The following is a 25,248-nucleotide window of genomic DNA, read 5'->3' as shown; positions in this document are numbered from 1 at the left end:
TAGTTCTTATGTTCTGATGTTCTTATAAGGTTTGGCATAATCTTAATCTGTATTTCAAAAAAAGTTGAGGTTTTAAGCAAATAAACAATTGCTGAATAAATGCAAGGCAATGTCAGAGCAATAAATTGTTGAATTACAAATATGTAAGCAATAAAAATGACCAAATGTTGGAGGGTCAGTGCATGTTGGTGGGAGTGTGTGTGTGTGGCAGTGAGAGTGCCTGAGAAAACTGAGACTGGGCATCAAGGCAGGTTCACACCCCCACCCACCAACTCACCCCCACCCACCCCCACAGACACACTCTTCACCCACAGTCACACTCACCTATCCACATATTCACTTACTTCACACACCCAACCAGTCACTCACTTCCACACAACCACTCACTCACTCCCCACACCCACCCATACAGTCACCCATTCACTTCCTCACCAATTGGTCGAGAGGCAAGTAGACCCCGCCTCTGAGGCGGGGTATAAGTACCCAGAGTTCCCGGCGGTCGGCCTTTATCTGTAGTCGACCACCAGGCTAACAACTAGCTGATTAAAGCCACAGTTTGGATCTCCATCATGTCTTGAGTCCAATTGATGGTTCATCACAACCTATATAAATGTGCCAGCTACTTACAACCTATATAAATGACTTGAACACAGGGATAGAAGGTTCGAGAGCCAAATTTGCAGACAACTCAAGAATAGGTGGGACAGTAAGTTGCAAGTTGCAATGAGGAAATAAGAACCTTACAAATATAGATAGGTTAGGAGAGTGGGACAAAATGTGGCAGATGGAGTTTAATGTGGATAAGTGTGAGGTCATGCATTTTGGACAGAAAAATGGGAAGGCAACTCATTATCTAAATGAGGAGAGACTTCGGCGTGCTCTGTTGTAGAGGGACCTGGGGGTCCTCGTTCATGAGTCACAGAAAAGTAGAACGCAGGTCCAGCAAATAATAAAGAAAGCAAATAGAATGCTGGCATTTACAGCTAAAAGAATTGAGTATAAAGGTAAGGAAGTGTTGTTGCAACTATACAAGGCATTGACCACACCTGGAATATTGTGCATAATTTTGGGGTCCTTATTTGAGGAAAGACATAGTGGCATTGGAAGCAGTTCAGAAGAGGTTCACCAGATTAATTCCAGGGATGAGGATTTTGTCGTATGAGGAGAGATTGAACAGCCTATATTCTTTAGAGTTTAGAAGAATGAGGGGAGATCAAGTTGAGGTATAGAAAATGATAAACGGTATGGATAAAGTATGCGTGGAGCGGATGCTTTCTTTTGTGTGGCATTCTGGAACGCGAGGTCATAGCCTTAGGATAAGAGGTAGCAAATTTAAAAGGGTTGAGGAGAACCTACTTCTCACAAAGGATTATGAATCTGTGGAATTTGCTACCCCAGTGTGGCGTGGAAGCTGGGACAGAGTAAATTCAAGGAGGAGTTAGACAGATTCTCAATTGGTAATGCGTTGAAGGGTTATGGAGAATGGGCAGGACGGTGGAGTTAAGGCCAGGATGAGATCAGCCATGATCGAATGGCAGAGCAGACTCAGTGGGCCAAATGGCTTCATTCTGAACATATTATGAACTTGACTGGGGCACATATGAGTGGCTTCTTTCCGGCTGTGGAGGATAGATGTGAGCAATGCTCAAAGGGATCGGTGAACCACTCGCATATGTTTTGGTCTTGCCCTAAGTTGGTTAGGTTCTGGGCTTCCTTCTTTGAAACAATGTTGGAGATTTTGGGAGTTAGAGTGGAGCTGTTCCCAATGGTGGCGATCTCCGGAATGTCAGGGGCTGCAGGAGGGGAAAGAGGCTAATACCTTGACCTTTGCCTCTCTAATAGCCCGCAGGCAAGTCTTGCACAGAGGGACGGCATTGCCACCGCCTAGGGCTTTGGCATGGTTGGGGGATTTGCCAGAATTCCTGCATTTGGAAAAGTTAAAGTACACCATAAGGGGATCGGAGGAGGGGTTTTACTCTAGGTAACTGCTGTTCATTAACTTCTTTAAGGAGCTGGTTGTCGTCACCAAGTGTGGGGGGGGGTGGTTGGGCAGTGGGGTGGTTGAAGAGGGGCTGGGAGAGGGCGGGGCAGAGTTGTGGGGCTTAGGTTGTTTGACCTTTTTGTATGTTATAATTAAACATTTTCGGAAGAAAAATATTGTTTTTAAAATGTAATAAATCTGGAGTTGTAAAGCTGGTATCAGTAATAGTAACCATGATCAGAATGTCATAAAAGCACACACTTGGTTCATTAAAGTCCTTCAGAGAAGGAAGCCCATTGTTCTTGCTCTGTCTGCCTCATATGTGACTCCAGACCGACCCCAATGCAAATGACACTAAACCTCCTTCTAATATGACCAAACAAGCCACTCCCCCCCCCCCCCCCCCCCCCCCACCCTCAAACACTAAACACAGAGACAATCTATTTTTATTCAGGAACATGTCATGTTAACATAGGGACACAAAGACACTTCAAGGTCTGTTTGTACTTCAAAATGCTTTATATTCAGTGATCAAGGTGTATATTCCATTGTTACAGTGTACCTTTATTATACAAAATATATACAGTTTAGTGTGCGATCGAGTATCTTAAAGACAGTGCAATTTACCTCTGAAAGTTTTATACAACAGCCCAACTATGAGGAAAAGAAATAAACTGCCAGTGCACTTTCTGAAGCTATTAGTATACAGTGGCTGCCAAGGAGGAAAACAGGAGAAGAACTCGGAATAGAAAAATAATTATTGCACATATTACATCATCTCGGAGTAGACCGGAGTTATAATCTCAAAGGTTACAGACAAATGGTTGATACTATTTGGTCTATAAACATGAGACCAGTTTGGCCAATACAAAAGGAGTCAGGTTCCTGTACAATAGTCACGAGTTTCCACCGTGAATGGGTTCTGATTGTATTTGTCACAGAGAATAATAATCCATAAACTCCCTGTAGTAACCTTTTCAAGCAAGTTTCAAACTCCTGCCAAAAGTACCCAACGTGAAGATTGTTTTTAACGGAGTGCTGAATCAAATTTCATTTTCAAAACATACCCACCAGCAACTTAGTAGCTTCCAAAATACCCATTTGGCGTAGTATGCGAATAATAATCGTCAACTCAAATTAAAATGAAGTGTGCAAAGTCACAGAGACAATGAGAGAAATTATCTTCTGGGTATTCTTGTTGTTTTTAAACAGAGGAATTCCTCCTCAATGTCTTAATTCACAATTTTCTTGTAAAATTTGGAACAGAACACATTCCAAAAATAAGTAAAGAAAGTTGAAATAATTTTGACCCATCATCAGTAGCAGTGACACTCGTATACACCACCAAATAAATAAGAAGCTGTACAGCACAATACTGGTCAGTTTAACCAGCAAGGCACACTTGAATCCTGGCAAATTCTCAATTAGTTTCCCAAACAGTTTCAACATAAATCAGCATTTCAGTGAGTTAGTTTTTTAAAAAAATCTCAAGAGGACAACCAGTCTTTAATTAGCCCCCAGTTCATTGTGTCTGAATTAAAATTAACTTATTTTATTGGGCAAATTCATTAGAATGTCAATGGAAGCCAGAAGAGATGTGAACTAAAATGCTAATTTAACCTCATTAATGTCTTTCCCAGGAGTTTACAATTATGCACAAGATAAATTATTTGCTGCATTATTTGTTTAACTAGCATGACTGAATCAGTTTAATCAGAGAGGGACCCAGACAATGAAATTCTGCACTAGATGTCTGTTTAGCTCGATTAATCTCCTTTAGTCTTACATTAAGGAAGATGTAAAATTTACTGCAGTTTATCAAGTAGATTATTTGCACTGAATTAGAATATTGGGTTCTCTTTTACATGGATTATTTGCATAGTACTGCAAGGTCCTCCATACTGGAGAACTAGTTTACAACAGCTTTTTATTCAAGTCTTGTCTTTTCATTTAGTACCTTTTCAAACCATCATAATTTCACCTACTGGCCAGGATTTTCCAGTCCACTGTGATTCAATTTTCCCACCGGCAGCGCACACCCGCCAGCGAGTTCCCGGAGAATCCCACCCACTGTTCTAATCAAAAAGGGCAGGCTACTATTCCAGGCATCTCCTCAAAATACCGAGCAATCCTATGTCATGAGTTGCATAAGAATGATAAAGAATAGCACCCATTTATTATTCCTTCCCTTGAGGCTTGTAATTTCTTTTATAGTGCTGATATGACTACATTGCAGCCAGGATATGCATCTTACGATATTGCACAAAATAACATGGAATATGCAACAATGTAACAGACCATTCGGCTCAACCAGTCCATGTCTGTCTTTTTTCTCCACTTGATCCTCCTTTTCTTTTGCATCCAATGCTATCAGAATTACCTTCCATTAGCTTCTCCTTCATTTGTTGATCTAACCTCCCCTTCCATTCCTTGTGGTAGTGGGTACTGTGTTCTCAACATTCCAGAGGTTTCTTCTGAATTATTTATTTGATGACTTAATAACTATCTCATATTCTTGGCCTCCAGCTTTGCTCTTTCCCCACAAGTGGAACTCTGACTCTCTCCCAGTTTAACTCAACGCAGAAATCTTTCAGAATTTTAAGGTTGTTACTGGGTTACCCCTCAGCCTTCTCTTTTCAAAAGCAAGAAGAGCCAACCTGTTAATCCTTTGTATTCCTGATAGCCTCCTATCATCCTAAATCTATTTTGCTTCATCCCTGGTGCTTCGCTACCCTTTCTGTAACATGGCTTCCAGAACTGCATCCTCGATACAAGTTCAGCAAATAATTTCTTAACTTCAATTCTATCTCTAGAAACTGACCCCAGTGATGCGTTTGCATTTTTTGATGGTTTTGCTGATGTCTGTCATGACTTCTAATGATTTGTTTATTTGTGTTCCATGCCCACTTAGATTCTTGTTTTTCAAGTATGTGACCTCCTCATTTCTTTTCCTGAAAGGTTATACTCACACACGGTTGACTCTTAAATGCCCTTAGGGATGGGCAATAAATGCTGCCCCAGCCAGCAAAGCCCTTATCCCTTGAACAAATATAAAAAAATAACTGCTATTCAAATTAATTTCCCAATGGGAAACCCTGTCATATCATTTGCTAGTCCTTTCAGTATTGATTATTTATCGTTCCCCAACCCACGATTTGCCGTCAAGCGAACTTAAAAATTGTGTTTTCGATTCCTAAATCTAAATGAATATAGATTATGAACTACAAATATTCCAGCATTGATCCCTGTGGGATCCCCAATACCTTCTGTCACTCTGATCAGCTATCCTTTACTCATAATCTCTGCTTTTTATCTTGCAGCCGGTTAGATATTCATTCTGCTACTTCCTTCCTGACTCCACATGCTCAATTTTTTATTAATCTATTATGTGGCAGCTGAACAAAGGCTTTTTTGAGATCTAGATATGTTACCCTTATCTAATCACTCTGCTATCTGTTATCTCCTTTGTCATATATCGGTATAATGTTAGTCATACACCAGTCCACTAGCACTACACCCTTACTTAATTAGTTAATAAATGTGTGTAATAATATCTCTCCTCTCTCTTCCAGATTGTTTTAAAAATGTGTGGATGCAATTTGTCCACTCTAAATGTTTTATCCATTTTGAGTTTGATTAGTTTTTTAAATACTTTAATTTTTTATGTATATATTATTTCTAATCTCATCTTCTGGCATCATGTCCTCCTGATCCATCTCCCTGATAAATATTGAAGCAAAGTAATTATTTAATCACAGAATCTTTTATTTCTGCTGTTTTATTCTGACTGTCCCTTGATGTTCCAATTTCTAACCTGACTTGCCTTTTTATTTATGTGCCTGGAGAATATTCATAATTCTACCCATTGTTGTTCTACATTATTGTTTGCCAATATTGTTGTTCATTTTAATTTCCCGAGTTCTTTCACGGTCCATAAATAAACAGTTATTAACCCAGTCTTTGTCATGTTTATATTCTTTTCGATAATAAACTTCAAGGACCTAATGTTATGGTCACTAATTCCTAGATGTTCTTCAACTTTTACTTCTCTGGGTGGCACTGTGGCGCAGTGGTTAGCGCTGCTGACTCACAGTGCTGAGGACCCGGGTTCAATCCTGGTCCAAAGTCACTGCCTGTGTGGAGTTTTCGTGTCTGCATGGGTCTCACCCCGACAACCCAAAGATGTGCAGAGTAGGTGGATTGGGCACGCTAAATTGCCCCTTAGTTGGAAAAAAAAATTGGGTACTCTAAATTTTTTTTAAAAACTTTTACTTCTCTTATCTACTCTGCTTCATTGCCCATTACGTGGTCCAGTAACAAATCCTGCCTTGTTGGGCTTCTCACATCCTGGGATAGAAAGGAGTCCTGCACATATTGTTGGAGCTCCATTTCCTTAGTCCCCGACCGACCTCTTCTGGCCAATTCATTTCAGGATAGTTCAAATCCCCCACTGATTTAAAAAAAAATGTAATTACCTAATTTATTTCCATATTCCTTCCTTCATCCCCTTCCACATTTAGGCGGTCTGTACCCTCCCCTACAAATGTGTTGAATTCTCTATTATCTTTTATTACTATCTAGGTGGACTTAATGTCAGTACTGATGCTGTCATTTCTTTTATACTTCATTTTGTTGAGTAAGTATAGATACGACAACCTCCCAATTTCCCTCTGTCATTTCAAAGTATGTTATACCTGTAATGCTTAATTCCCAGTGCTGATCTTTCTATAGCCATATCTCAGTAATTCCTATTACATTTCATTCCTTACAGTGTATTATTGCCTTCAGTTTCCCTATTTAATTATGGATGCAGTGTGAATTAATATACAATTTAATTCACTTATGATAGCAGTCCTTCTCACTTTAATTTTCATCATCTGCTCCATAACTTTTTATTCCCTAGCTATTTATGTCCTCTCTAAATTTAATCTGTACCATGGGCCCCTTTCCCGTTTCATTTATATTTAAGCTTGCTTCAGTACTTATAGATCCCTCTGCCACCTCTCCTTGCCACCCCCTACCCTCCCACCTCTGCACCAACCCGTGTTGCTAGTTTAAAGCCTTGCCACCTTCCTTTTTCAGCTAATTCCAGTGCCATCAGTGAGCTCCCTCCTGTACTGGGAGCCAGTCCCACATGAAAAGGAACCCCTCTTTCCCACGCCAGTGCTTTAGAGACAAGTTAATTCTGCTGATCGCTAGAGATCCTGAGTTTTAACTTAGTTCCTGATACTCTCTCAGCAGGATCTTCTTCCTGTTATTACTGACCTTGTCTTCCTTTCCCATCTGCTTTCTAGCTGCCTCAAGATATTCGTTACCCTAATACTTGGACAGTACACTCTTTGGGACTCATTTGTGGCTGCAGAGGATGCTACCTGTCTCCCTAATTATAAAATCCGCTCTCATCACAGCATTTTTATTCTGCTCTCCTTTGTTCTTGGGCAGCTCCTGAGCCAGGGTGCCTTAAGGCCTACATTCCAGCTGTCCTCACAACAACCTTTCTCCTTGTCCTCAATGGTAGCAAGTGTGCCATACCTATTGGACAGGACCTGGGTCTGAGGAAATTCCTTCATTACTTCTAAGTCTCGGTTACCTGGACAGTCACACCATCTTCTTTCTGACCCTGCACTGTCTTCTGGATTTGTGGCTGTGGTCCGAATGAAACAATCCAGAAATTCCTCCCCCTCCCTTATCTTTCAGGTTGTCTCCAAGTCTAACGCCGGCTCATTGACTCACAGCTAGAATGATTCAAAGCTGCGACATTCCCCTAGTCACCACTCTGGCGCCTGTTCGGGTATACTGAGCGAGAATTCAGAATGGCTAACTGCCTTTGATAAAAAAAACACTAATTACTTACCCAACAGTGAAAAAAAAATCAATCACCAAACTGACATCCTGTAATGTCGCTGGGTCTTGGGAGTTATTTATTTCAGATTAATGGAAAATCTCAATGTTTTGAAACCTAATTTTTCCCTTATCTTAGTCTATATTAGTTTATAGTTATTTACCTTTCTGTCTGTTTTAAGGTTTTCCTTTGATTGTTTATTTTCCCACTCCACTAACTTGCAACTGTGAAACTCAAAAATAAACACCTCATTGATCCCCCCCCAACTCCAAATTCCTATTCCTACCAGATTCTGTGACTTCCCATTCCACCTATTAACGTTGCAATCCGTGGTCACTCTGTGCTGCAATGCATCAGTGCACAAAAGGGGGTGCATCACACTACTATCCTCCGAGAACTCTATATTTGCACCACATGAATATGCAACTCAAGGCCTATGATAGGCTTCTGCTGAATTGTGACTGCAGAGCTCCAATATCTGAAACAATTTCAACACAAATAGGCACTGCTGTCTCAGAACCATTCTGTCGCTTCCCTCTTTTGCAATTTCATTAACATTGGCTGTGAAGCAACCTATGTTTGTCCCAATTGAGTCACAATTTAAAATGCCACACCTTTACCACTTCACCCGAGTCCTTTTGTGAGCGCCAATGAAGAGTTATATTTACACAGTAGTAAATCTATTAGTGCCAGCACAAAGTATAAAATCAGGTCCATTGTTTCGCTGCAACAATATTTTCGGCCAGTAGTACGGTAGGGACACTGTGTCGCCGTCTGCAGTTCCTACGGCAAAGCTCCACTGAAAGTTACAATTGGAAGGCAGAGGAGCGAATAGAACTTTGATGGTTGCTGCTGCATCTGAAAAGAGGTGTGTCCCTTCAACTTCTGAGGCACCTTGTCCTCAGGCTTGTAACACACAGACACCTCGCATCTGAACAAGACAAAACAATATAACGTACACGATCATTCTTATATCAAAGCATCAAAATCAGAAAAAGCTGTACAATTTATTCCAAATCAGTTTACACAATATGACCTGGTTGCTAACTATTTTAAGCCAATAAGCTCTGTATTAGTTCCTTTATGTACGTTATAATGTGGTTTTACTAAAGAATTATAGCCACCTTAAAATGTTTTACTTCATATTTTGCAGTTTTTTTTAGTATAAATTTAGTGTACCCAATTAATTTTTTCCAATTAAGGGGCAATTTAGCGTGGCCAATCTACCTACCCTGCACATCTTTGGGTTGTGGGGGCAAAACCCACGCAGACACGGGGAGAATGTGCAAACTCCACACGGACAGTGACCCAGAGCCGGGATCAAAGCTGGGACCGCGAGACTGCAGGGCTAACCCACTGCGCCACCGTGCTGCCTTATATTTTGCAGTTTTTAAGGTGCTTATGGATGATTGTATGACAATGTTAAAAATGCAGGACACTTTAAGAGTAAACCAGGTCATGCTTCAGAGTGAGTTGAGAGCAGGTGACGCTCATTGAAGACTGTACTTGAGGGTGGGCGGGCTTTTACCTGGTATGGGGTTGGCTTCTGGACAGGGAGAGGATCCAGAAGGGAAGAGTGAAAACTAGTATTCAAAACTGAACTCAATAAAACGGCAGTGAATCATCAGAATGTGATCAGCTGCTTAACTCAGTAAACGGATATTCACTTGTAAAACAATAGATGGGACTTTCCGCCCCCCCCCCCCCCCCCCCCCCCCCAAACCTGGCATGTTTTGTGCCGGTGTGCTCGGCCCGCTTGCATCTTCCGCTGCTGCGGGCGGATCCTGCAGTGGGTGGGGCAAGAGGCCACTGTTGGTGGGACCGTAAGTGTCAGAACATTTCGGCTAAGGTAATTTGAATTGTCACATGGCTTTTGGATGGGATAGAGTGCATATATATTGTGATCCACATTATATCATGGATATCTAGAGAGAGGGTTCACCTGTCTCTCATCATTTATATGCCCGTAACTGTCCTGTCTTATTTCCTTATCAATGCACATTGTCGGTTTGTTTAACCAAATTAAGAGACACCAAAGCAGGTTTCGGAATTGAACTCCGTGTATATTAAAATAAGTTATTTTGAGGAAATAGAATAGTAACGATTACTTTTGTGTTTCAGTGAATCTTTGTGACCATTGGTATGAGAAATGAGAAATGGAAACAGCTTCTAATTTCAGCCGTTTACCGTTGGTAATAGGCACTTCCTGTTCAGGTATGGCACGAGAGATGTGATAAAAACACCACAGCCATGCAAAGGTTCAAAAGTAAGAAGTCTTACAACACCAGGTTAAAGTCCAACAGGTATGTTTCGAATTACTAGCTTTTGGAGCGCAGCTCCTTCCTCAGGTGAATGACCAGGCGCTCCGAAAGAGAGTGATTCGAAACATATGTGTTAGACTTTAACCTGGTGTTGTAAGACTTCTTACTGTGCTCACCCTAGTCCAAAGCCAACACCTCCACATCAGGTTCAAAAGGTGATTGCAGGAAAACTATGGTCTCGGCATTTATATTTTATTGAATACTAAAATAAGTTGCAAAAGATAACAAATAGTGAAAAAGATGAAATCATTCTCCTACCTTGTTACACTCTGAAGAACCTTTTGCTCATCCTGGTCCAGACAAACTGCAAACGTGGTATTATTAACCCCGATAATCTGCACCTTGTCAATCTTGATTTTGGTTATACTTATTTGCTAAAGCAACAGAAAGAGATTTACATCAAATAAATATGTTGAATCAGCCAACATTCTGTGGAAGATGTACTCAGTACCAAATATTCTGATCAAAGTTAATTTCCTTTCCAATGCTATTGTTTGGACATAAACTTGAATCTTAAGTCATTTGGGAGTCACCCCTGTCCCAATAGGGCAGAGGGAATATTTTGGGTTGTGACTTATCTCCACTATGAGGCACCATTGTTCCGTCTCCCATCTCCATCTTGAGTTAATTGATGCCAGTTAAGGCAGCAATAAGGTGGCCCTGTGTTTGGGAAGGATATATCAGCCAGATGAAAACCCAAGAACCCCCCCTGGAAATGAACAAGCAGTAATATTGTCAAGAATGATTCCAAAAACTGAAGCCAATTACAAGGAAACTTCCAACATCAATTGGGAGAAGAAAACATTTTGCCCAAATTCTGGAACTCCACAGAACACGAATGGATCACCAATGATAAAAGGTATTGAATCAACAGAGTGCTGTCGTGTTAGATACACTGGTATAACACTGGCTGCAACTGGATGCAGCTTAGATCAAAAAGATACCCCAGACCTTGAAGTTAGTTCAATCAGGTTTATTGAACTAATAGCACGGTTAGCACAGTTCTCTGTGAGTTCGACTCTCTGCTAACTTATGTGTGGTTACTCTGTCTGACTGAACCAGACTAGCTCTTAGCCACGTGCTGGAGGTGTGAGATTGTAACAACACCCTTGACTGACTCTCTAGATGTTCACCAGTGGAAAGAGGCGGAGTGTGAGTGCCTCGTGTCTTTTATAGTCAGATCCCACCCTGAGTGTCCTGCCTGCTTATTGGTCATGTCCTGTTCTCTGTGTCCATTAGCTGCTTGTCTGTGCCTGCCTGTATATCATTATGTGTGTGTCTGCATATCATGACAGGGTCAGGCCAAGTAATCACAACCATAGCAGACTCACAGATGTCAATAAAGAAAATAAATACTGCATAATTGTGGGTGGGCGGGCGGGGGGGGGGGGGGGGGGGGGGGGGGGGAGGAGGATTCACAGCGGAAGGGGACCTCCCAACTGGGACTGTGAAAATTAAAAACAAAAACACACATTTCTGGCGGTGGCAGTCACAAACAAAAATTGCAACACATCAGTTGTGAAACTTGTAGCTGAGCGCGAAAAAGGACATAATGTGTGCACGCTGTCAGCTGCTGAGAGACAGCAGCAACTAAAACCACAGTACTTTAGTGTCTGCCAATAACCTAAAACAGTTGAGGGGTTATCATCGTTGAGTATCAATTAGATTTGATAGTCATCTCATGCACTGGTAATTTTATAAATGTTTCATTAATCTAATTAGAGACATGACTTTAAAGGAGTAATTTTGCTGGCTTGTGCTGTGTTGGACGCCTCACTTACTGCGACCACATATTGTAAATGATTTTCTAATTGGTTCCCCAGTGCATTTTACAGAACCAGGTTCGATCCCGGCTCCGGGTCACTGTCCGTGTGGAGTTTGCACATTCTCCCCGTGTCCGCGTGGGTCTCACCCCCACAACCCAAAGATATATAACCTCTACTGCCACAACATCTCAGTACTTACCTGATTATAACTTTTTTTTGATTTAGAGTTCTGTCGCTTCACTACCTCAGTCATCGAAAGGTGAAGATATTCTGTATTGGATTCTGAAGGAAATGAGAATTTATTTTTTAAAGAAACGTATTATTCTGATGAGAAAAATGCAGTCAGATGATCTAGATTTATGTTTTAAAACACATTGGTTATCATGTATATGTGACTAAAAACAATAATCGTGCTGAATCCTTAATTAGCACAGTTGGATTGATTTTAAAAGTATATGTTTTAAAACTGCTGCAGTTGAAAAACATAAGCAATAGCAGAAATAATCATTTTAAACTTTTGAATTGTTCGAGACAATATCCTTTAAGCCATGAGCACGGATTCTCATTTTTTTTGGAGAAAGAAATCTTAAGCTTTCTAAAAGACCTTCAGTTCTTTATTTTTTTCCCTCGTGTTGATCATGGGAACTAGGAGAGTCAGGTTATCTTTTACAAAACTTTGTGCGGCACAGTGGTGCTGTGGTTGACACTGCTGCGTGCAGCACTGAGAACCCAGGTTCGATCCCGGCTCCGGGTCACTGTCCGTGTGGAGTTTGCACATTCTCCCTGTGTCCGCGTGGGTCTCACCCCCACAACCCAAAGATATGCAGAGTAGGTGGATTGGACACGCTAAATACTTTTGTTTCTCGCTATCATCAAGTTACTGGATTCAGGCCCAACAGCCTTCCAGCAATTTGTTTAAATTGTAATTCCTAATCTATGAGCGTGGATGGGGAATGTCAATAGGCTACGTCAGGGTTTTTCAAAGTGCGGGTTGCGACCCGCAGGTGGGTCGCGGGCGGGTGTCAGAAGGGTCACGTAGCCTGCAGCCGGCAACAATTCAGTAATCCATAGGGAGAAGCCAATTCCCTGTAAAAAACAGAATTTAACAAGCCAACGACTCAACACGAAGCTCAGACGTACCACTGAAGAGTGCACGTTTGCCACGGCCACTGACATTTCTGCACATGCGCCCTTGCATCAAGCTTTCCACAGGTCCCAACCACGTCCCTCTGTGACCACCCGGCTCCAACTGTAGCTGCCGCTCACATGCTGCGTTCAAAATCCATTCTCTTCCCAATCGCCCCCCCTCCCATCCCTCAGTTAGCATAGCAACAATCCCAAGGTGCTGGCATCCAATAATAATTAATAATAATAATCTTTATTATTGTCACAAGTAGACTTACATTAACACTGCAATAAAGTTACTGTGAGAAGCCCCTAGGCACCACACTCCAGCGCCTGTTCGAGTACACAGAGGGAGAATTCAGAATGTCCAAATGACCTAACAGCACGTCTTTTGGGACTTGTGGGAGGAAACCGGAGCACCCGGAGGAAACCCACGCAGACACGAGGAGAACATTCGGACTCCGCACAGACAGTGACCCAAGGCGGGAAACAAACTTGGGACCCTGGCGCTGTGAAGCAACAGTGCTAACCACTGTGCTACCGTGCCATGCTATAAGCACAAAGGAATCTTTGATTGAAAGGCAGGTAGAAAGATCTTTTGTTTCCTTGTCCTTGCACCTGCGCCGAATTTTGAAACCAAATATCAAATTCAACACACAGCCGGGGGACCCACTTGATTTTTCACTCCATTGCTAATCAGGGGTTTGTTTTGCCTCGGGGCAGTGAGCAAATCATACCGTCACTGGCAGCTTTTCTTCAATGTGCTTCCCTTGCAACACATTGGAGTACAGTAACATGTCCACAGCATGTTTCCTTTTCGGTGCATTGAGGAAGCTTTGTTCTATACAATTGGAAAGTCTTCTGAAAAGCAATTCCGAGTGGGCAATGTACACTAGACATGCCATGAGGGGATGGTGCAAACTCTCTCCACAAGTTTCCCGCATAATGATGATGGGAAATGATGGAGCTGATAGTTTGTATTGGACAGAATGCTTTCAACAAGCAGGAGAGTGGAGTCGATGCTGAGCTGCTTCATGAATATCGGAACATTGTAAAACCTAGACTGGTATGGGGAAAGGAATATTGGAGTAGCTTGGTGGGGACCTGAATCTTTAATTCTGAAAAGGTGAGTGTTCTCATGTTCCAGTTAGGGCACGGGTGGAGGGGGGGGGGGGGGGGGGGGGGGGGAATGCCGGTGACAGCGTCCTGACGGGTGTAGGGTGTTGACAGGGTCGTTGTCGTGGAACCCGAGGCTTTAGGTGAGGCGGTCAAGTCCTCAATGGAGGAAATAGCCAGCAAGAACCTGCGGCTGCCTTCCTGCTTCATAGAATCATAGAATGTACAGTGCAAAAGGAGGCCATTCGGCCCATCGAGTCTGCACCTGCCCTTGAAAAGAGCACCCTACTCCACCCTATCCCCGTAATCCAGTAACCCCCTCCTAACCTTTTAGGACACTAAGGGGCAATTTAGCATGGCCAATCCACCTAACCTGCACATCTTTGGACTGTGGGAGGAAAATGGAGCACCCGGAGGAAACCCACGCAGGCATGGGGAGAACGTGCAGACTCTGAACAGACAGTGCTAACCACTGTGCTACCATGCCATCCTGGGAGTCTTTGTCTGTTAGTTTTATTCCTAGATTTTCCAGGAGATGATGCAAATACTGTCCAAGACACAGAGCCACAAAATTGCCCATTCACTGAACATGTGTCCTTCTCCCAAGGATTTATTAAGGCGGAATATGCTCAGTATCTCTCATGAGTAACTATTCTTCATGTGTGATCCTGGACAATGAACTTTTATAGTTAAGAGTACATCACAGGCATGTCTAATCCCTTCCTTATTCTATGATGACAAATTCAATGCACCAGGGGCTACTGGAGAGTGATTAACAGAAAGCTAGATTAGTTTCTATCCCTCCCTTGCCTGGGGCAAGAAAACTTTTGTGTTCCAAGCACTGCCTTGACTCAGGACTGGATAAGTGAATGTGAGGTGGATCCTGAAGATCAGTCAGTTGGCAAAAGTGGAGCCCAGGAAAATAAATTTGAAAAACACTGGTCTATGTGATCATGACAGGCCTTACAATCAGCCCAAACCCTGATGCTCACTCTTATGCATTGTTCAGCACAGATCTGGGTGTCATTATGGAAGGTTGGCATACAAGTACAGCAGGCAGTGTGGGAAAGCTAATGGCGTGGTGGCCTTCATTGTGAGAGGGTTTGAGTACAGGAGTAGGGATGTCTTGCTGCAGTTATACAGAGCCTTGGTGAGGCTACACCTCGAGTATTGTGTGCAGTTTTGGTCTCCCAGTTTGAGGAAGGACATTCTTGCTACAGAGGGTGTCCAGCGAAGGTTCACCAGACTAATTCCCGGGATGGCAGGACTGACATATGAAGAAAAACTGGATCAACTGGGCTTGTACTCACTTGAGTTCAGAAGAATGAGAGGGGATCTCAGAAACATACAAAATCCTGATGGGACGCGCTAGATGCAGGAAGAATGTTCCCAATGTTGGAGACATCCAGAATAGGGGCATAGCCTAAGAATAAGGGGTAAGCCATTCAGGACTGAGGTGAAGAGGAACCTCTTCTTCAGAGAGTTGTGAACTTGTGGAATTCTCTACCACAGAAAGCTGTTGGGGCCAGTTTGTTGAATAAGTTCCAGAGAGAGCTGGATGTGGCCCTTCCGGCTAAAGGGATCAAAGGGTATGGAGAGAAAGCAGGAATGGGATACTGAATTGGCATGATCAGCCATGATCATATTGAAAGGTAGTGCAGGCTCGAAGGGCCAAATGGCCTACTCCTGCACCTATTTTCTATGTTCTATGAGACACATTGGGCGCGATTCTCCGCTGCCCACGACGGGTCGGAGAATAGCGGGAGGGCCTTCCCGACAATTTTCACGGCCTCCCGCTATTCTCCCCCCTCCCTCCGGCCGCCCCCCGACACAAATCGCTGCTCGCCGTTTTTACGGTTTTTTACATCCCCAGGCCGATGGGCCGAGTTCCCAGGCCTTTACGGCCGTTTTCACGAACGCAATCACACCTGCTCTCACCGTTCGTGAAAACGGCCGCAAAGTGCCCGTCCCGGACAACCATGGCACCGATTGGCACGGCCGCACCACGGCCGTGCCAAGGGTGGCATGGGCCTGCGATCGGTGGGCACCGATCGCGGGCAGCGGGTCCGATACCCGCGCACTATTTGTTCTTCCGCCGCCCCGCAGGATCAGTCCACGGGGCGGCTGAGGCGAATGACGGCCCGCGCATGCGCGGGTTTGATGCGTCTGCGTGATGTCGTCATCCGCGCATGCGCGGGTTAGAGCCGTCCAACCCGCGCATGCGCCGCTGACGTCATCGTGCGCGTCAGCCGCCGTGATTCTTGGCGGGCGGAGTTAGCGACGTTCGCTAACTCCGCATCGCATGATTCCCTCGGCCCCGATACCAGCCCTGCCCGGGGGGGAGAATCGGGTCCCGGGACGGAGCTCCGAGGCTGGCGTGAAACACGGCACACGGGATTTGCGGAGAATCGCGCCCATTGATTGGGAATAAGTCCCATGGAACAAATTTTATAGTTCTCCTGCCAATGTATTTGAATGCGGGGGGGGGGGGGGGGGGGGGGGGGGGGTTGGGTGTAATATCAAGCGACTGGTCTGCCAACTGCCAATTTGCCCACCTGTTCCCTCATATTACAGGGTATGAGTAAGGTGTCTCATATGCCGCAAGCCCTTTTTCCTATTGAAGCCTTTAAGTTGACAATGAAAGGTCTCATTTTTTTCTCCACTGTAATTCATTGGTGTGCAAAGGAAGGTGGAAACATGGCAGCCAGCTCAGCAGCTTTGATAATGTGGGCTGCCGTCAGGCAGGAAAGGGGTGGTGTATATCCTAAGAGGGTTCCCTGAGCCCATCGGAGCACCCATCCTCAATGTGGTGCCCCCTTTGTTCAGCCTTTCTAGCCTCTGTAACCTGACCCCCGATCCCACACACCCTTCCATGCTCTCCCCTCCTGTCCTCGGCCTTGCTGGGCTCTCCCAGTCATGTCTGGCCATAATCGCCAGGTTTACCTGAAAGCCTGGTAGACATCTTCACCTGGGGACTGGTTGTAGTACCAGTAGTAGCTGAGACTACAGAGCCACTCATAAATTTGATTGGCCAACAGCTCACTAGGATTGGGTTTCCTGTCACTGAAGGGAAATAGTCTCACTCTGGTCCAATTAAGGTCACCTTCAGTGTAATAGCGATTCAGGGCAGCCACATTTCACAGTTAGCGAGATGCCCACTGACCTTCAGGTCAGGGAAGGCAAGTAATCTGTCCCCACTCCCATCCCCCCAGTAGAATCCACCCTATGGGTGAAGTTTAGTCTCACATTCTTACACCAGAGGAACTAAAGCCTCTTGGCCATTGTGTTAAAATATCCAACTGAGATAATTTGTCACAGCACACCTCCAGAATTAAACTTGGGACCTTAATTGTTTTGGCACATTACGACACAGCCAAATGAGCTGATTAATCTAATTTTGATCATGCACTTCACAAATCAACTAAGGATTCCCTCCAGCTGCCCAGAATAACTGGCATTAGGTGTAGATTACAGTAAGATGGTACTAATATTGGCACCACACAAGTGCCAAGCAATGACCATCTCCAGCAACGGAGAATGGAATCTTCTCCCCTTGACATTCAATGATAGTGCCATTGTTGAACACCCAACTATCAACATCCTGGGTGTCCCCATTGACGAGAAACTGAACTGGACCAGCCATAGAAATATGGTGGCTGCAAGACCAGGGCAGAGGCTGGAAATTCTGCGGCAGGTAACTGACCTCCCTAAAGCCTGACCACCTAAGCACAAGTCAGGAGTGTGATGGAATACTCTCTCCTTGCCTGAATCAGCGCAGCTCCAGCAACAGTGAAGAAATCAACGCCAGCCAGGACAATGCAGCATCAATGCACAGTGGCACTTGTGTGTACCATGTACAAGCCTCGCCAAGGCTCCTTCGACAAGAGCTCCCAAACTCACAGCCTCTATCACCTAGAGGGACATGGACAGCAGATGCATGGGAACACCACCACCTGCAAGTTCCTCTCCAAGCCACACACCATCCAGACTTGGAAATATACCACCATTCCTTCACTGTCGCTGGATGGTCATAATCCTGAAACTCCATTCCGAGCAGAACTGTGGGTACACCACATGGACAGCACCAGTTCAAGAAGACTGCTCATCACCGCCCTAAGGGCAATTAAGTTTGGGCAATAAATGCTGACCTAGCAGGTGATGCCTGCATCCCGCGAAATGATTTTTAAAAATTAGGACGGCACGGTGCTGCCTGCAAGTGGTTAGCACAGTTGCCTCATGGCGCCGAGGTCCCTGGTTCGATCCGGCTCTGGATCACTGTCCGTGTGGAGTTTGCACATTCTCCCCGTGTTTGCGTGGGTTTCGCCCCCACAACCCAAAAGATGTGCAGGATAGGTGGACTGGCCAAGGTAAATTGCCCCTTAATTGGAAAAAATAAATTGGATATTCTAGATTTATATTTTTAAAAATTCTGCTTCAGCCGAAATTATGTGATGATATGACGGGGCCTTGCAACTCAAATATGTGATATGTTTCAAAGTACCAGCCATTTTAATGAACATACCTTTGGAAATGGAATAAAGTATCCTCTTTGTGTGTAATCTGGGGCGGCACGGTGGCACAGTGGTTAGCACTGCTGCCTCACAGCTTCAGGGTCCCAGGGTTAATTCTGGTCTTGGGTGACTGTATGTGTGGAGTTTGCACTTTCTCCCCGTTCCTGCGTGGATTTCCTCCGGGTACTCTGTTTCCCCCCACAGTCCAAAGATGTGTAGGTTCGGTGGATTGGCCATGCTAAATTGTCCCTTAGCGTCCAAAGAATAGGTGGGGTTACTGAGCTACAAGGATAGGGTGGCGGCATGGGCTTAAGCTTAAGTAGGGCCTTCTTTCCAAGGTGCAGACTCGATGGGCCAAATGACCTCCTCTGCACTGTCAATTCTATCAATCTATAAACTCTTTGGTAATGAAATTAAGCAAATTTCTCAATACACTGATTAGTGCTATTTTCAGAAATGTAAAATGACTAGCTGGAGCAACTGCCGGCACGGTAGCACAGTGGTTAGCACTGTTGCTTCACAGCTCTAGGGTCCCAGGTTCAATTCCAGCTTGAACCATTGTCTGTGTGGAGTCTGCACGTTCTCCCGGTGTCTGCGCGGGTTTCCTCCGGGTGCTCCAGTTTCCTCCTACTAGTGCCGAAAGATGCGCTGTTAGGTGATTTGGACATTCTGAATTCTCCCTCTGTACCCGAACAGGTGCCGGAATGTGGCGACTAGGGGCTTTTCACAGTACTTCATTGCAGTCTTAATGTAAGCCTACTTGTGACAATAAAGATTATTATAAAGGTATAAAAGGTCATATTTTTGATCTCATCCAGATAAGCTGGTTGCAATTAAAACTATTACCCAGTTCATCATATTTGGTACAGGCCTTGCTGAGATTTACAGATGTGCAGTTTTTCTCCACATTGTTCCACTGGCTTCTTCTGCTAACTGTTGCCTAATGGAAGACAAAAGGAACAACAATTAAAAAGTGAGCTGACTTCTCTGTTTTTCTTTACACTCAATGCGTATTTAGATGGAGTATTTTAGAATTGCAGATGTGCTGACTATAACATGCTATTTAACTCACCGCGTGCTTAATTGACAAAGGTGAGGGAGGGTGAATGATTATAAAGAACTACTTTTTAAATTGGTGTCTCTGCAGATTTAAAGGCAACGATAAGGATACTACATTCTGTGAAATGTGCATTGGCAACAATACCCAACAGAGCTGCTCACATTCATAAAAGAAAGAAGAAAGATATCAAACCTTTTACAAGGTTACAAAGCAGCCAAAGAAGCACTTTTAAAAAACGTATCCACTGTTAGAATGCAAGAACATGCCAGTAAAATTGCCCACAGCAAAATCCCACAGACAACAAGATCAGATAATTGTTTTTTGTGATGTTGATCAGAGGATGAATATTGGTCAGGCCACAGGTTGAAACCTCCGTACACTTAGTTGGACTAGTGCTATATTTTACATCCAAGAGGGCAGATGGGACCTTTGTCTTTCCTGAAGGACTGCACCTTGACAGTACGGCACTCCCTTAGTACTGCACTGAGTGTGTCAGCCCAATTGATGATTAGGGAAATTTGAACCCGCAACCTTCCAACTCTGAGTTGAGCAAGCGACTCATGAATGATAGTAGGTCTGTTACTGTAGAGAAGAGTTTCAAAGAATAGCTGCTTGAAACCAATGTGGCTTGTACCTTCATTGATCTTTAAAAACATGGGACAATGTTTATAGGCTATAGGCGCGATTCTCCGCAACGGCCGACGCCGGAGTGAAACCCGGAGTGTTTCACTCCGGGGTCGGAGGCCACTCCTCGCCCCCTATTCTCCCCCCGCCCCGCCCCCCCCGCGCCCTATATGTTCCATTTCATGTTCTGTATTTTTCTACTTTTGCTTATCAGAAGCAGACAATATATCAATTTGCACTCCAGAAGTGTGACTCAAGTTAGTTTGTTTGTTATTTACAGCACAGAGGGAGGCCATTCGGCACATTGTGTCTGCACCGGCTCCTCAAAGAGCAATCTAGCTAGTCCCATTCCACAGCCCTATCTCCGTAGTCCTCTAAATTATAATTTTCAAATATAAATCCAGGTCTCTTTTGAAATCTCCTATGGAGATTAAACATGTCTTTACTCAGTTCTAAACTGGATTCGTTTTTACAGCTTCGAATTTCCTCCATCAATAATCTTCAGACTGATGATGTAATCAGCAGTCCAAACATTTAGCTTTGTGCTGAACAGGAGCTGAGCACCCCACTCAAAAACCCAGGCCCAGAGTTTCAGCCCTGGGTCAGGTGCGTAGAGATGGGAGAATTCCTGGCTCCGTGAACTGTCCTTTAAAAATAGCTGCCTGGATGTTGAATATTCGGTCTGGGGTGGGGGAGGGGGAGGCTGAAGGTGGCTGTTTTGTTCTGCTCTTGACATAGCATAAGCTGCTTCCTTGATGTGCACTCTGACAAAGGAAGGTTCAGACTTGGAGATAGCTTTAACACATTTATTGAACTGTTAATGATTCTCCTACTTGGATCAGACTCGCCTGTTAATCCTGCTATAGCTACTCAGACTAACTAACCAGTCTGCTACAATCCACGTGGTGGGTGTGATGTGTTTCAATCAACCCTGTCTGTACTCACTAAGTGTCTCCACTGGAATGAGGAAGATCATGTCCTTTTATATATGGGTTGGTGTAATGCTACATGGTAGTGTCACCTCTGTGTGTGTCTTGACTGCCCATTGGTCGTATCCTATCTTACTAACCTATTGGTTGAATGTCTGTATGTCATGGTGTCTCTGGTGCTCCCTCTAGTGTTTACCTACTCTACGTGTATTTACATTAACCCCTTGTGTATTTACTTTGATGTATATCACCACAGTGGCCTGGATTGGAAGCCAGGTTGAGCAACCCTAGAAGGACTGAGGAGAACGCTAGGTATGGAAGTGTGCTGGCTGGGTACTGCCCCAGGGCTCTGGCAGGGTGTCCAAAATACGTATATAAAAAAGAATAAATCATGAAACATCCCTCCAGCTCTCACCACCTACCCCTGACACCCACAAACACTCCCCATGCTCCATCCATGACAACACATACCACCTCATGCTCCGAACCCATCCCCATGGGCTCCTCATCCTCCCTATGTCAAGGTATGGTCCCAAAGCGCCTATGCCCCCTCCTCCATGCCAAGCATTGCTTTCAAAGCTCTTATTGTCCCTCATGACCACATCCAAAGCTCCTAGAGTCCATCATGACTACATTCCAAGCTATGCACACCCCCAACACCCCCATAGTCCTTTACAATGGAGGCAGCTGATGATTTAAATGGCCAAATGTCTCCGTAAAACACGCATGTCTGAAATGTCCTCTGCCCCTCCCTCCCTCCCCCTGTCAAAATGAAAAGATCCATGTTCGAGGCCTGGACTAACAAATGACGAGCATTTAAGCTATATTTGGCATGACAGAGAGGCTGTCCATTGTGGCGAAAATCTCAGCCTCACTGAACTGGATGAAAACAGGAACAATAAAACAACAGAAGCAATTCCACTTTGGAGCTTCTACAGCTTAAGATCTTATCTGAATTTAAATCACTTCTTGCAGATTCCATTTTTGAAGTTTATAAATGATTTTAAAATCTTATTGATAGAAAACTTATTCCCCCTCTCTCTTCTAATTAAACTTCCTATTAATAGCATGACCAAGATCACAAATTAACTGGCCAAGTGAGTTGTCGTATCTTTAAGTCTCAAAAGTCTAAAGGCGGGATTTACTGGCTGTTCATGCCGGCACGAATTTCCGGTTCCATGCCGGCACATGGTTTTCCCGGCGACGAGGGGTGCTGTCAACGGGAAATCCCGTTGACAATGGCAGTACCGGTATATCCCACTGGCGGGCCGCCTTGCCCGCTGGAAAATACACGGCGGGGTGGTCTGTAAATCCCGCCCTAAAATTCACTTCCTAAAGTCTTCATATTAATAAATCACTCCAGAAAACCTACTCGGAACCAAGCTTTCAGTGACGTTTCATAACTTTCCTTCCTTTTCCTACTCTAATTGTTCAGCGGGAAAGCTATAATGTGGGTGTTGGCTGCTACGTTGACATGACAAGGCACCATACTGAGGGCAAATATTTTTGCCTGGGTTTTTATGAAAATCGCATGATGAAATAAATAATAACGTGGATAGAATCATTAATTAATATCAACTTGTTAATTTCACCCTTCCCAAGTATTGTGATTCATACTATGCTGACTGTTATTGTTCTATACCCAATTATTAAATAGCCACACCAAATTACTTATGGAGAATTAATCAAGTAATGTACAGTATATAATCATACCTTGCAATAAGCAATCTGCAGCGCTAATGGAACTGCTTCTCTGTCACCATCAATGCCAAGTCTTTTACTTCCTGGCCCTATGTTGTTTCAGAATAAAAAAAGAAAAAAAATTAACAAGCTTATTAACATACCAACAAGTGTATGTGAGCACAAATCCTACAGAAGGCAAACCTCTTAATCCACTCTTCAGTCTTTAGTTACAATATCATTCATTTAATAACTTTCTGTTCTGTGAACCTCCAGATATTGCGATTTTTGGCCACAATAGGACCCGTTTTGTGACATTCCAGGAGTTACAACAATAGGTTATCACTTTGTTCTAAATTGGCACAGACATAAGATAATGTTGTGTTGGTACATGATTTATTCATGCCTCATCGAGTTTCTGTAACATCTACAGTTACACCCAGCATATCTGCTGCTTCAACACAATCTCCTCCTTTTGGATAGAAGACAAACAAACTTCAGCAGATTTACTCAGAATTCACCTGAATCAAAATTCTGCTAAGATTACAATCCAAACATTGCATTAAGTTAATCATACAATTCCCACAGTTGGAGGCCATTTGACCCATCGGGTCTGCACTGACCTTCCAAAAGAGCTCCCTACCTAGGCCCATGCCCCTGCCCTACCCCCGCAATCCCATAGCCTAACCTACGCATCTTTGGACACCAAAGGGCAATTTAGCATGGCCAATTCACCCAACCTACACATCATTGGACTGTGGGAGGAAACCAGAGCACCCAGAGGAAAGCCATGCAGCTAGTTACCCAAGGTTGGAATCAAACCCGGATGCCTCGCGCTGTGAGGCAGCAGTGCTAACAACTGGGCTACCATATCTAAATCAGTACAGCATGAAAGAGATTGAATGTATTCTACATTGGCTTTTTTTAAATATAAATTTAGAGTACCCAATTATTTTTTTTCCAATTAAGGGGCAATTTAGGGTGGCCAATCCACCTACCCTGCACATCATTTTGGGTTGTCGGGGCGAGACCCACGCGGACACGGAGACACTGTGTAAACTCCAGACGGACAGTAACCTGGGGCTGGGATCGAACCCGGGTCCTCAGCACCGTGAGGCTAACCACCGAACCATCGTTCTGCCCATGTATTCTACATTTCCAAACACATATATCCATTCAAGATTTTTTTTAAATCACTATATTAACGGGTGGATAAGTATTTGCATTGGCATTGAGCCAAAAAGATACCATTGCCATTTTAAAAATATAGCTAATGAGTATCTTGCTGCAGAGTGTGTGTATTATGCCATGGTCACCAGAAGCGGAAGTTAGAAGTTCCCTATCTCTTCAAACTCTTAGGTTGGCTCAAAGTTGTTCAGTGCAACAACGCCTCCCTGGTTAATGTGTCAAAAAATATGAATTGGATACCACGATCTTTCAGGGTAACACACCAAACCTACTAGAATAATCTGAGAGATAGTACGTTTGAATTCACATGAAAGAAAGCGCACCTGAAGCTTTAATTGCTCTTGTAGCGGCAGATTGTCCCAGTTCAAGCGAATAGACAAAGACCTCGGATCTCTTCTCGCCGCCCGCCAAGGTTAACTGTTAAAGAAATGTGCAAATTCATCTTAATCATTTCCATGCTTTGTGTGTATAAACACAATAGTTTTCTTGTGCACTCCGACTTGCCCCGCAAAATGATCAAGGGACAAGAATGTGGCAGTGCAGTGAGTCATCACTTCAATCTGCACATATTATATACCTTAATATGAGGCTCACTGTGAACTGAACTATTCAGTTTGGCATGCTTATAAAGGCTGCTGAAACAATTGCCACTGTCATGCACTAAAATAACATGTCCAATCATTTATGGGGAAGTTACATCTGACCGTGAGTTCATTTATGTGGGGAACAAGAAGAGTAAAGGAAGGAAAGAAGGGAGCTTTCATATCCGTTTAGCAACTGCAGCACTGAACTTCAGAAATGACTCAGTCTGTTGGAGGAAAGTCAGCAATTTGGGGAATAAATTTTGACTCGGAGAACAGGAGAACTTCTTGCTCTGCTCTGAATAGTGGCATGGGATCTTTTCTGTCCCACTTACCTTTTCAGGTGGACTGTGGTTCGAGGTCTGATCCAAAAGGCGGAACCATCGACAATTAAAAAATATATATTTCCATGGGATCTGGACATCACCGGCTCGGCCAGCATTTGTTGCCTGTCCCTAATTTACCTTGAGAAGGTGGCAACGAGTCACCAATACTCCCAGCGGCATCAGCATGTGCTCCAGTAT

The 25,248-nt window shown here is 43.9% G+C and overlaps 1 protein-coding gene across 1 annotated transcript in view; it reads right to left on the bottom strand.

Moving 5' to 3' along the window:
• Positions 1-2,477: 2,477 nt before the first annotated feature.
• pik3r5 (phosphoinositide-3-kinase, regulatory subunit 5) overlaps positions 2,478-25,248 on the bottom strand; it is a 120,471-nt gene continuing 97,700 nt past the window's right edge. Inside the window, exons 14-19 of the mRNA XM_038777263.1 lie at positions 24,467-24,560; positions 22,989-23,065; positions 19,509-19,602; positions 12,110-12,192; positions 10,403-10,518; positions 2,478-8,754 (exon numbers count right to left, since the gene is read on the bottom strand). Coding sequence (XP_038633191.1) covers positions 8,607-8,754; positions 10,403-10,518; positions 12,110-12,192; positions 19,509-19,602; positions 22,989-23,065; positions 24,467-24,560 — 612 coding nt within the window. The 3' untranslated portion in view covers positions 2,478-8,606. The remainder of the gene's footprint in view (positions 8,755-10,402; positions 10,519-12,109; positions 12,193-19,508; positions 19,603-22,988; positions 23,066-24,466; positions 24,561-25,248) is intronic.

The sequence above is a fragment of the Scyliorhinus canicula genome, chromosome 18, assembly GCF_902713615.1.
Source record: "Scyliorhinus canicula chromosome 18, sScyCan1.1, whole genome shotgun sequence".
Taxonomy (NCBI): Eukaryota; Metazoa; Chordata; class Chondrichthyes; order Carcharhiniformes; family Scyliorhinidae; genus Scyliorhinus; species Scyliorhinus canicula.
This window is presented reverse-complemented; position numbering and strand designations above follow the sequence as displayed.